The sequence below is a fragment of the Achroia grisella genome, unplaced genomic scaffold (genome assembly GCF_030625045.1).
Source record: "Achroia grisella isolate CSIRO2021 unplaced genomic scaffold, CSIRO_AGI_Agris_v1 utg976, whole genome shotgun sequence".
In the NCBI taxonomy this organism is placed as follows: Eukaryota; Metazoa; Arthropoda; class Insecta; order Lepidoptera; family Pyralidae; genus Achroia; species Achroia grisella.
In genome coordinates, this window is record NW_026713078.1 from 27,452 (window position 1) to 39,492 (window position 12,041).

Genomic DNA, 12,041 nt, shown 5'->3' on the forward strand with positions numbered 1-12,041 from the left:
ATTATATTATTATATCACTAGGATATCACTAGTGATACAACTAGGTCGCATTTAGACTCCAAAGGACATAACTTCGAATTTGGCTACCGATGCTGTTGCTTCTTTTTTTACGTTTTATTCAATAGGAAAGGTTCCAGGGATTAGGACATTGGGATAACCATTTTTTTTTTATTCATACTTTCCATGACTTCGTCTGCATGATGAGGACCGAGCAGATAAAATCAGTAGGCATCATGTTCTTCTCGTATTCAATATATTTTTTGAAAAATAAAACTAATATAATTAAAAATATTATTTTATTACCTCTTATTATGATAACAACAATAATGATCAAGTACTTTATTTTATAACGCTGGTTTTAGAGAAAGAAACTTTCCACTGAGATACTGATTTTATACTACCTGTATAACTCTTACGTACCCTAGAATACTCTACTTAAGGTAATATTTTCAGCTACGTTTATTTGATAATTACAATGTATTCTTACAGAACATTGAATTTCCAAATCAATAATTTATGATAATAGTATCAAAAAGCAAATTGAAAGTCAATAAGGCAATATATTGTAACAAAAAATATTTCATGCTTCTCAGATATAGTAAGTTCACAGTAGATCATAAAATGTAGAGGACAAAAGAAAAGAGTGCAATTTAAGTTATTACAGATTGTTCTCAGTCTACGAATTGAGTGTCGCCACTCTGTTTTACAGCTCACTTGGCACTTATTCGGTTTTTTTTTACAAAAATATGAATTTTTTTACTAGCAATTTTTTACTGTTCCGTGCTAACACTTCTCGGCATCTGTTGACTTTGTAGCTGCATTTCTTAAAATGTCTTTTTTATGTTCAAAATATAGCCACCTGAAAAATAAGTTTTAGGTGTCATCTCAGTTACGATGCCGTTTCATGTGGATACAAAAATGTTGTTAAAATGTTATGGTTGAAGGACATACTTCGATACATTGAAATTGTATCGTAAAGTTCTGATGTTAATAACTCATGCATTATACTGAAGAAATGTAATAAAATTGTTTTAAGAGCGTTTAACAACCGCAATTTTATAACATTCACATTATCTGTCCTTTTTCAAAAACAAACAGTTGTCAATATGTCCGAATAATTATTTACAATAAGTTATTGTGTTATTGATTTAAAATTGTAATCATAGAATATTAATAATTATATTATTAAGCATAATATAACGACGACAATATATGTATAAATATTAAATTCATAAATCAATTTATAGTTATTATTACTACAAAAAACCTACTTTATTTTTCGATAGATATTTTCCATAAAGTTTTTACTTTTTAATAATAATCACATTGCAAGATAAAACTCCATTGTTGTGTATAATATCATATTTATTTATTTAATTCAGGCTACATGGCCATATTATAAATACCAATTCACAAATGTTGATATCTTGTTTTTGAAAATTTACCGATAATATAAACTGGAATGGGTGGCATGCTGATAATCCATTCGATGGAAAGTGGCAACCTTTGTCTATACATGAACAGAACGATCGACATAATAGCGTCTCGTTCTTAGGTAACCGCGGGTTACTATAACAGCTTTTAACTTCAACTTTCGTTGAAGCTGTAAAGGCTAGTTGCGATAAACATCGGTAGAATAGTCCGAAAAGAATCAATAAAAAAACACGCATTCTATTTTTGAAAGTGTGAACCGTCACATATAGATATAATGAATATGAAGTCAATAGTCAATTTGACGGCCTAGTGGCCTAGCGGTTTAGCACACTGCCTTACTCCCAATGGTCCCGGATTCGATTCCTCGCACGATACAAACATTTGTGTTCATTAATATGATATTGTTGGTATTGGTCTGGGTGTTTTTTTCGTGTATAAAATATCTATGTACTGATCAGTTGTCTAGTATCATTCTGCTTAGCTTGGGACTAAATGATGCTGTGTGAGTTGTTCTGAGATTATTGTTATTATATTAATAATAGTGTTTACTATTTCCTGAGAACAGAATCTGGGAATGATAGTGAGACCTGGTATGGAATCTGATAACTTATTTAGTTTTCTTACCCAAATATGGCAATAGCGGGTAAAGTAAGTAACGCGCCCATCAGGAACACTGCCCCTGGCAGAATCTTAAGTGTTTCCATATAAACTCTGGAGTACAATGGTCCGTAGACTAAGGGCATTGTTGCTTCTGCTAGTCCAAACAAGGAATTTACTTTACCTGGAAAGAACAATGTCTAAATCAAACTTAAAAGAAAAATTTTAAATACAAAAATATATCCCAGTGTTGTAGGTCCAAACACCTGACAATAGCCCAAACAACCGAATAAATAAAAATACAATAATATAGGGAAATGAAAGAAATGAATCAATTTGTATTTACTTTTTATGTGTTAGCGCAGCAAATATATAGACACAACATAGTATAAAATGAAGTAGCTACCTCTGGCTGTTCGCTTACATTTTTTAAACTATGCAACGGATTTCAATGCTATTCTTAGCAGTAGATTGAGTGATTCAAGAGGAAGGTCTACATGTATAATACATGTACACACGTGCGAAGCCCAGAAAGTTGCTAGTTTGACATAATATAACTTGTAGTTATTCATAGAAATCCCACAAACGTTATAAAAACCGCCAAATATCTTTAAAAGTAATTTTTTTATTAGATCTACAACTTTTTCAAAATACATTATCCCCGTATAGGGGATAATGTATAAAATATTATGCAGAGAAATAATAGAGTCATATCGAGTCATATTCATATTAACATTTATAATTTTGTTAATCATGAGAACTACAAAAACGTTACTAAATATTTAAAAAATATCGTTTAATTATTATCTTTCACATAACATGAAATTTGAGTTCTATTTATTTCATCAAACTTCGACTATTGAATAAAGCAACCAATTCTACGATTTAATCACAGCATATTTTTTTTATTATATAGAGTTGACAGACACTTTTGTGTTTATAATATAAATATGAAAAACATCATATATTTAATTAACAACCAAATCACATATTTAACAAAATACTTCAAACATATCAGGACATATAGTATAATCTTATCTTAACTTAATAATATTATAAACTCGAAAGTTTGTGAGTATGGATGTATATTCGTTTTTTAGTTAGTTCATGCAAAAACTACTGAACGGATTTTGATGAAACTTTACAGTAATATAGCTTATACACCAGAATAACATATAGGATATGATTTAATAAGATATTATGTATATTGGGCGAAATATAGTAATAAATGTTACGTAAGTCTGAGGCAGGCGAAGTTGCGCGGGACAGCTAGTATTTAATAAAATACCTACTGTTTATTATACAAATTTTAATCGAATACACCATTCTTATTCAAGCGTAATGTAGTAATCACTCGACCAATGCTAAAGGGATTGTTACAGATCCATATACACAGCTATTCAAAGTAAAGGATCTATTCTTGTTTACTCAACTCCACGTGTAGACTGAAATGTACGGGATCGAATGTTTTTTTTTGTGGATGATAATGGAGTGGTGCACTCGCCTGCGCTAACGGTTTACGCTAGCGGGGCACCAGTGGAGGATGAAAAGATGAGCATGAAGTCAGGTCAGTTGGCCCATCGTGAGAAATTCACCAGGAATTTAACACGATGGTTTCCAAGGGGATCCGCGTGGAGGTCGTCCTGACATGGTACATTGCTAGCAATGGGGTTATCAATCCACATTACTAACAATCCCCTTCCCCCCGGGATCGAATGTTAACGAAATACTAGTATCAAGTAAGCTGTAAATTATATGAAAAGTGCTAATTTGTTGTTTAAGGTTATACTTATATAATGGGTTATACTATATAATGAGTTCAATGTACATTTGTCGGCCTTGGTGGTGTAGCGGTTTAGCACACCACTTTACTTCAGACGGTCGCAGGTTCGATTTTTCGCAAGGTGCAAACATTTGTATTCATGAGGATGATATCGGTCTGGGTGTAACCTATGTATATTATGTATGTGTTTACAAAAAAATATATCTAAGTATTTATATCAGTTGTCTAGTACCTATAACACAAGCCTTGCTTAACGTGGGACTACGTTTTTATTTACGTTTTACGTTCACTGATATTGAGATATACATATATGTATATACGTTGCATTAAATTACTATGTTACCAAAGTTACCTAGTGTTAGAAATATTTTTGTTTTTCTATGTTACAGCTTGACACCAACTTACTTCCAACGGCCGCAGGTTCGATTTCGCGCACGATGCAAATATTTTATATATTAGTATGATATATATGATTGTTTGTCCGATACAGATATCTGGGTATTCATAACGAGTTTAGCTTGATGGCGCTGTATGAATTGTCCAGGACTATTTTTATTACATTAGCAGTACCAGAGACATTATGGCAACATATGCCCGTGATATTCTTTATCAGAGTTGCCAGACAAATATAAAACAAAATTATATTTATTATTTATTTTTTATATTTTTCTAAGGGGCAAAGCTTTAAATAGGTCATCACAAAAATACGAAGAAGTTAGATTTTATTAATATGGGATGTCTGGCAACGCGGGTAATATACTCTTTATACTATTGAAGATAAATAAATGAATACTTACCGACATCATCGCCGTCGACAAGCTTCGTGGCTATAGAGCGCATCGCAATGAATGATGTGCCGTTCAGGAACTCGAGAAGCGGAACTGTGAACAAAAATTAGAACACATTTTTAATAATATTACAAATAAATAGGTAAATCGATAATTAACTCTTTAGAAAAATATTTACTTTTGTAGTATATGTATTTAATACTAGCTGTGCCCGCGACTTCGTACGCATGGTACAGTACCTTTCATGGTATTTTTAATTATATAGGCTCATTAAAAAATAAAGTGCTAAAGAATAAAGTTTCATCGTTCTAGCTTCAAAAATGACGAATTTTCGTTCTACATAATTTTCATCGTATCCCATTAAGAATTTTTCTTAATGGGATAAAATAAAATAGGTAAAAATAATAAATTACATACTTTGAATGTCATATTTATTTATATTTAATCAACAGCTTTAATAATTATTTTCAAGCTGCTAGCTTTAAAAATTACGATACATCTATTCAAAATTTCATCTACCCTTCCAACCACTTACAACCCTATTTTCTCATTAAAAAGTAGCCTATGTCGTTTCTCAGGGTCTAGACCATCTGTGTACCAAATTTCATTTAAATCGGTTCAGTAGTATTGATGTGAAAGCGAGGCAGACAGCAGACAGAGTTACTTTCGCGTTTAGTAACGATTTATGGTTTGCTAAATAAAGTTACATTAGTGATACGATAGTTATTGAATAACGATAAACTGCATCAGATAAAACTAATTTTGTTTTAGATTTACAATGATAAATTTCTTTTCACAAAAAAAACTTGGGATGCAATTGATTATAAGGTGTGCGATATTGTGTCTTATAGTCATAGCGATAAGGAGAAAGTAGTTAAAGGAAATAACAAACGCAGCATTGTTTCTATAAATGAGAGTAATATACCCTTATCATATAAGCATTTAAACAATATTAAAGTTCATTAATAGATAATGGAATCTACAATGACACTCGTTTGTTTGAGAAGGTAATGAAGATAGCATCAAGTGTCAATTATAAATGGAAGATAATATTCTCGGTAGTAGACAATAAAGAGATTATACACTGAATATTATTATTGTTAATTTATAAATTCAACACAATCAAATTGAACATTATAAGTAACTACGTGACCCCGCGGTTTCATCCGCGTGCCATTTATAGCCTATAATATTTAAAGCATTAAACATCATGATAACACATCATGTTAAAGCTATATTATTGTAATTTGTAATATTTGTAGGAAAAGGTAACGATTAAAATAATAAAGAATTAAAAAATATCCCTTCCCCAGTGTATATTTATTTAAATTAAGTATATATATTTTGAATTTTTTTGAATTTTGTATATTTATTTAAATTTAGTATACTCATTCAAATAAATACATAGGATTTACTACTAACGGGTAACAGCTAGGTAACTATAAATCGAAGTTTGTGAAGATGATTGTATGCTACTCATGTATTACAAAATTTACTAGGTGGATTCGACTGACATTTAGTACACTCATCCAAATAAATGCATAGGATTTATTACTTGTATTTAACTGTGATATACAAAATAAATCGTGCTAATTTGCTTGGAAAGCTAATACAACAAAACGCAAATTAAATTGTTAAATTCTAATTTTCTGCGTGCAGTAAACATAGGATGTTGCAGTTTATTGCTACGGAACTCATGTTCAGATTATCATATATACACCCATGGCGTTATTTCGGAGAGAGTTAAATTCATTAAACTGAATGCAAACAGCGCGAGAGCATAACTCGGAACACACTGTATTATAAAGTTACAAAATGAAAAACACTAAAATAGATTCGGACTGGGTAGAGACCCGAAGGATTAATGATGTGTATGGTGGTGGTGGGAAAACACTTAACGTTTTCGTTCTTAACTAAGTAATATATACGTGGGGAATATTAATAAGTGATGCTTGTTGTGAGTTTATGGAAGCTAGTGTTATGTTGGCATGCTGCGGAAATGTTCAGGCGACCTCGGTGGTCTAGTGATTTAGCACAGCACGTTACTTCTAATGGTTGCGGGTACGATTCCTACGACGGTGCAAACATTTGTATTCATAAGTGACAATGTTTGTATAGGACCGGGTGTTTTCTATGTTTATTGTATATTTGCAAAAAAATATTGAAGTATTTATATCAGTTATATCATATATAGTTAGAACTCAGAACACAAGCTCTACTTATATTGGGACTAGATGGCGCTGTGTGAATTGTCCAGGCTTATTATTGTATACTAGCTTTTAACCGTGACATCAGCTGTGAGATGCTGCGGAAATGTTCAGGCGACCTCGGTGGTCTAGTGATTTAGCACAGCACGATTTAATGGTTGCGGGTACGACATTTGTAGAATAAATAGTAGTCTAGTCTCAATAATTTCAAGACAATTGACACATCGCTATCTAGACCCAAGTTAAGCTAGCTAAAGCTTGTGTTATGTGTACTAGACAACTGACACAAATACATATATATATATACATATATATTTGTAAATACATACATATTATAAATAGAAAACACCCAGACCGATACAAACAATCATACTCATGAATACAAATGTTTGTGCCGTGCAAGGAATCGAACCCGCGACCATCGGACCTAAAGCGGTATGCTATACCGCTAGACCACCGAAGTCGTCAAAGTATATATATGGAGCCGCTGGTATATACATAGTGTTTTTTTAAATGCCTTTCATTAAGATTAGTTCCGTTGTAAGGTAAGAAACAAAAAAATTTATTTAAAATTTATAATATTAAAAAGAAAATAAGAGGTAATTCATTAGCATTAAGAAAGAACTAATTCATGATTTAAATTATATTTAAGAAACAGAGAATAATATGTGAAAACTTAGCGTTAAAGTTGGTACATAAAATTATAGAGTAAATTTGTTATATAATTTAAATGGGAAGATAATTATTATTAATACCCTTTGTATAATTACACAACAAAAGAAATTATAAAGGAAATAATTGAAAACTGGAAAGCTTATAATAAGATTCAAGAACTGTACAAGTGCTGTTTCTTTTGTCCTTTACGTGACCTAATAAAAAAAGTATTTTATATTTAACAAAATATTGAATAAGAATTTATATAGATTTACTATTGTATACTCGTATAATGAAGAGAAAGCTGTCTTGTTATAGGCAGATTTAAACTAGAGAATTCCCTTTTTTTTATTTGAGGAAAAAAGTAGTGAGTTCCCTAGGAAGAAAACCGCATCAGGAATCTCCTTGTAGGATATATTGATGACTGTGGTATGTGTTTACATGTGAGTTGCAATTTTTAGGTAACTGAAGCAGAAAAAAAGCCAACGGCCTACTTAAACGTAGTGGCAACCATCGCCTATATATATGAACAGCACTATAGATATCCCGTCATAATACCACTCCCAAGATATGACGGCTTCGGTGGTCTAGCGGTTTAGCATATCGTCTTATTTCCGATGGTCGCGGGTTCGATTACACGCACGGTAATAACATTTGTAGTCATAAGTATAATTGTTTGGACCGGTCTGGGAGTTTTCTATATACAATATGTAGGTATGTACGAAAAAAATATCGATGTACTTGTAGCAGTTATCTAGTACCCATAACACAAGCTTTAGTTGGCTTAACTTGAGTCACGCTATACCTCACTCGTTGCCATTAAAGAGCATTAAGATATCATGCGTCTATGTGCTTAAATTGCACTGAATTATCTTAACTTGAGTCACAGGTTACGAAATAAGCTGCTTGGCAGCTGGACTAAGTGAGGCAGAGACATGCAGACGACTTCGTATAAAGTCTGCCTTGGTTTTAATTTCATCATCATCAACACACTGCAGTCCCCTACTGGACAGAGGCCTCTCTCAAGGCACGTCACTAGCACGATTATCAGCTCTTCTCGTCCAATCTTTACCTGCAACCCTACGTATGTCATCGCTTCACGTAGCAGCGATGCGTCATGGATGGTGCGATATGGGTACATTCTCAAAGGTACTCTACGTTTGATAATGTTTGTTTTTACTTTATTTTTTATAAACAGTTCTTCATAAGCACGGGCCTCTACGCTTTTGCCTAGTTTGTCTTAGGGGTAGGGCTTGCCCTCTAACTCTCTGCTAGTAATAATGTTAGTACTCACCCAAATATATTTCCAAATCAGTTTTCGCGAACGCATACCCAAATGCCGCTACAATTTTACTTGTACATGATATAATTCCAAGCAGAGTGTCGTCTAAGTCCAAATATTTGCTGAATAGTGCTATTGAGAATAATGTACCTGAAAACAATGTTATGCATGTAATTTCTAACTATCAATAAGAAAAAGGTATTTTTGTATTACTTTGTTGGTGATATTGATATGTTCCACCCGCCTGTGCTATCAGTATACGTTGACGGTGCTTTAGTGGAGGATGACAAAATGAGAATGAGGTTAGGTCAGTTAGATCACCATGACTAACAAAGTTCATTAAATTATTTATTTAATGGCGTTGGTGATCTAGCGTTTTAACACGCCGCCTTATTTCCGATGGTCGCGGGTTCACTTCCTCGTAGGGTACAAATATTTGTATTCATGTAGAGTATGATTGTTTGTATTGGTCTGGATGTTTTCTATATTACATAAAAAATGTATGTATGTAATTATATCAGCTTTTTAATACCCATGACACTAGTTTTACTTAGCTTGGGACTAGATGACGCTGTGTGAGTTGTCCTGTGATTTAGGATCTACAACGTCACAAGCGCTTTGTAAATATAAATATATAAATAAATTTAAAACATATAAAGACCCTTCCTGCAGAAACAATAACAGTAAAATAGTTAACTTACCTAATAAATTTGTTACTATAGCATATGTGGACCATATACTGTATTGTACCTCGTCCCAGTTGAATCGGTACCTCGCAAACAAGTACTGAACGCTGAATTCGCCTGAAAACAGTGACAAATTTAACACGATTTACTCACTAAAGTTCCTAATTTTCATGGAAACTGTCGCTCTACTATATTCTCGAATAATCGTTTTAATATATGAACATGACAAACCTTATTTAGCAATTTATGATGAATAAGGTAATATTGTACTAAAGCATTATGAAATTATGTGACGTAGTTCATAACAATTTCCGTTTGTAAATTAAATCTTCAGTTTTGGGATTTACTATGGACGATTAGCAATTGTAAATTGCATGTTGTCAAATAAAATTTCAATTGTTACTGTATATATTAAATCCTAAATGTAAGTGTAATGAACACTTTGTAATTAATGCTGTGATGATTTTGTTCAGCGAGTATTATATTTGTAATAGTTCAGAACTTCGTTAAACATGAGCGTCTCTATTTTGTTAGTAGTTTGTAAAATCAATCTTAAGATTTTAAAAGTTTACTGTTTCATTAAACTTGACCCTCTGGATTTGTCGTGTAGCTGCGTACTGATCGTAATTGGAAACTTCCCGACTATGAGTGGTAATTGTCATTTACATACAAGAATATAAGCAGAACCATGGCCATTACATCATCATGTAATACCAGTAATTCTTATGCGTTGCAATGCGTATTAGGTATATGTAAGTTATCCCACAGAATCCTATGTCACTGATATATCTCATCTTTCAACTAAAATATACTTTCTGAGCTATGTTTCAGTTGAAGATGAATTTGTACAAAGTGTAACTTAGAACCTTGTTATTATGTCGTAAGAGTTTAAAGTAAAACTAAATGTACATACCATGCATAGGTCCAAATATAACGCATACTGCTATTAAAAGTAAAGCAACTCTCAATCTTCTATTTCCAGGTCCTTTTTTGAAGGCAACTTTAAACGTATCTAATACCAGAGAAATATCAAAGAATTCCTTTATAAAACTACGGTTTTTCTTTCCTTCTTTTTTCTGAAAATTATATTGAATAATTTCATAAAAATGCACTAAAAGTTGTTCTACTTCATAATTCAAAAGACTATTTTATACTTACGTAATTTTCTAATTTTGCAGTTTTTGGTTCCTCTAAACAATAATATCCATATATTAAGCTGAAGAAATAAAGTACTGCCGATAATGAAAACACACCGTAATAACCTATCCACGTTAAAAGAATTCCACTCAGAGCACTACCTATAGGGTATCCCAACGTCATACATAAATTCACTATGCCTACTCTATATGTTCTTTCTTCAACTGTCGTTATATCAGTTATGTAGCTGAATACACCAATAAAATTAGTAAACCATCCCCCAGTTATAGCTGGAAATATAGCTTCTGTGAATGCGGCAACTTCGACTGGCAACTCGTAGAAAAAATATGTATTAACGATAAAACCAATACACGTCAGAAACTCCCCTACAATTGGTAACATGATACAAGATTTCCGTTTCCCAGTCTTGTCACTCCACGCGCCGACAAACAATATCAACATTACTGGTATAGCTGTTTGTATAACATTTTTCCAAGCTTGAATGCTGGCTGTTAACGTTTGAACTGCTATCTCTTCTTGAGTATAGTTTTCCGTCTCTCGCATAGTCAGGGCGTCGCAAACTTCTGCACTAAAGTTCAGATTGACACGGCAAGCCTTTTCTAAGTTCAAGTTTTGAGTTGCGAGGGATGCAAGCACGCTTGGCATTACATAACATGCCATAATAGGTTCAACTGTAATATTTGCTTTTATTATTCTCAGTCTGTCCATAATTGATACTTTAGGTTTCTCAGCTTCATGTTCCGTTTTTTCTTTACTTTCCTCTAATTTCAATGGAGTCTGCTCATCAATTTCATCTTTTTGTTTTTCATTCACTGGATCCGCGTGATTATCATTTGATTCCATGTTCACGAAATTCACTTCAGGAGGAAAAATACAAGTTCACGTTATTCCTTCAATTTTCAACTGCCAACAAATCGAGTGTTGTGTTTTAATTCAGATGTATAATTATATTACAGTAATTAATGACACTTATTTGTTTTATAATATGATAAAGTTTATTGTGTGGCACTCAATCTATTCTAAATATTTACATTGTTTTATTATAACGCTGCTGATAAATGTACATAATATTATGACGTGAACTAAAATTAGGAGCAGAAATGTGAAAAGTAATTACTGATATCAAAAATAAGTAGAGTATGCTACCTAGATGTAGTCCTTACTACTCCAATGAAAGGTCTTTCGAAACCTCTTAGAGTTCAAATATGCCAGACAAAATAATGTTTCTGTAGAAACACTGTTAATAAACCAAAATAATTGCCTTTAAATAATTTTATATTATAGATAGATAGAAATTTAAATATATAATTCAATATCTATTATTGCGTTCAAATATATTGCCTGATAAATATAGGCATGTAAAAATTTCTACTATGACAACGACGACATCCCAAACTACACCATTTAATACAACAGTCATGAAGGTAAATTATTATTTGATTATCATTAAAA

At 32.3% G+C, this 12,041-nt stretch overlaps 1 protein-coding gene across 1 annotated transcript; it reads right to left on the reverse strand.

The window, feature by feature from the left end:
* Positions 1-306: 306 nt before the first annotated feature.
* LOC131854324 (proton-coupled folate transporter-like) lies at positions 307-11,522 on the reverse strand. The gene is made up of 7 exons (XM_059205425.1): positions 10,590-11,522; positions 10,345-10,507; positions 9,447-9,548; positions 8,758-8,895; positions 4,612-4,695; positions 2,059-2,215; positions 307-859 (listed from the first exon to the last, which is right to left on the reverse strand). The coding sequence occupies exons 1-7, from the start codon at positions 11,430-11,432 to the stop codon at positions 784-786; spliced, it is 1,563 nt and encodes a 520-aa protein (XP_059061408.1). The 5' UTR covers positions 11,433-11,522; the 3' UTR covers positions 307-783.
* Positions 11,523-12,041: the final 519 nt, after the last annotated feature.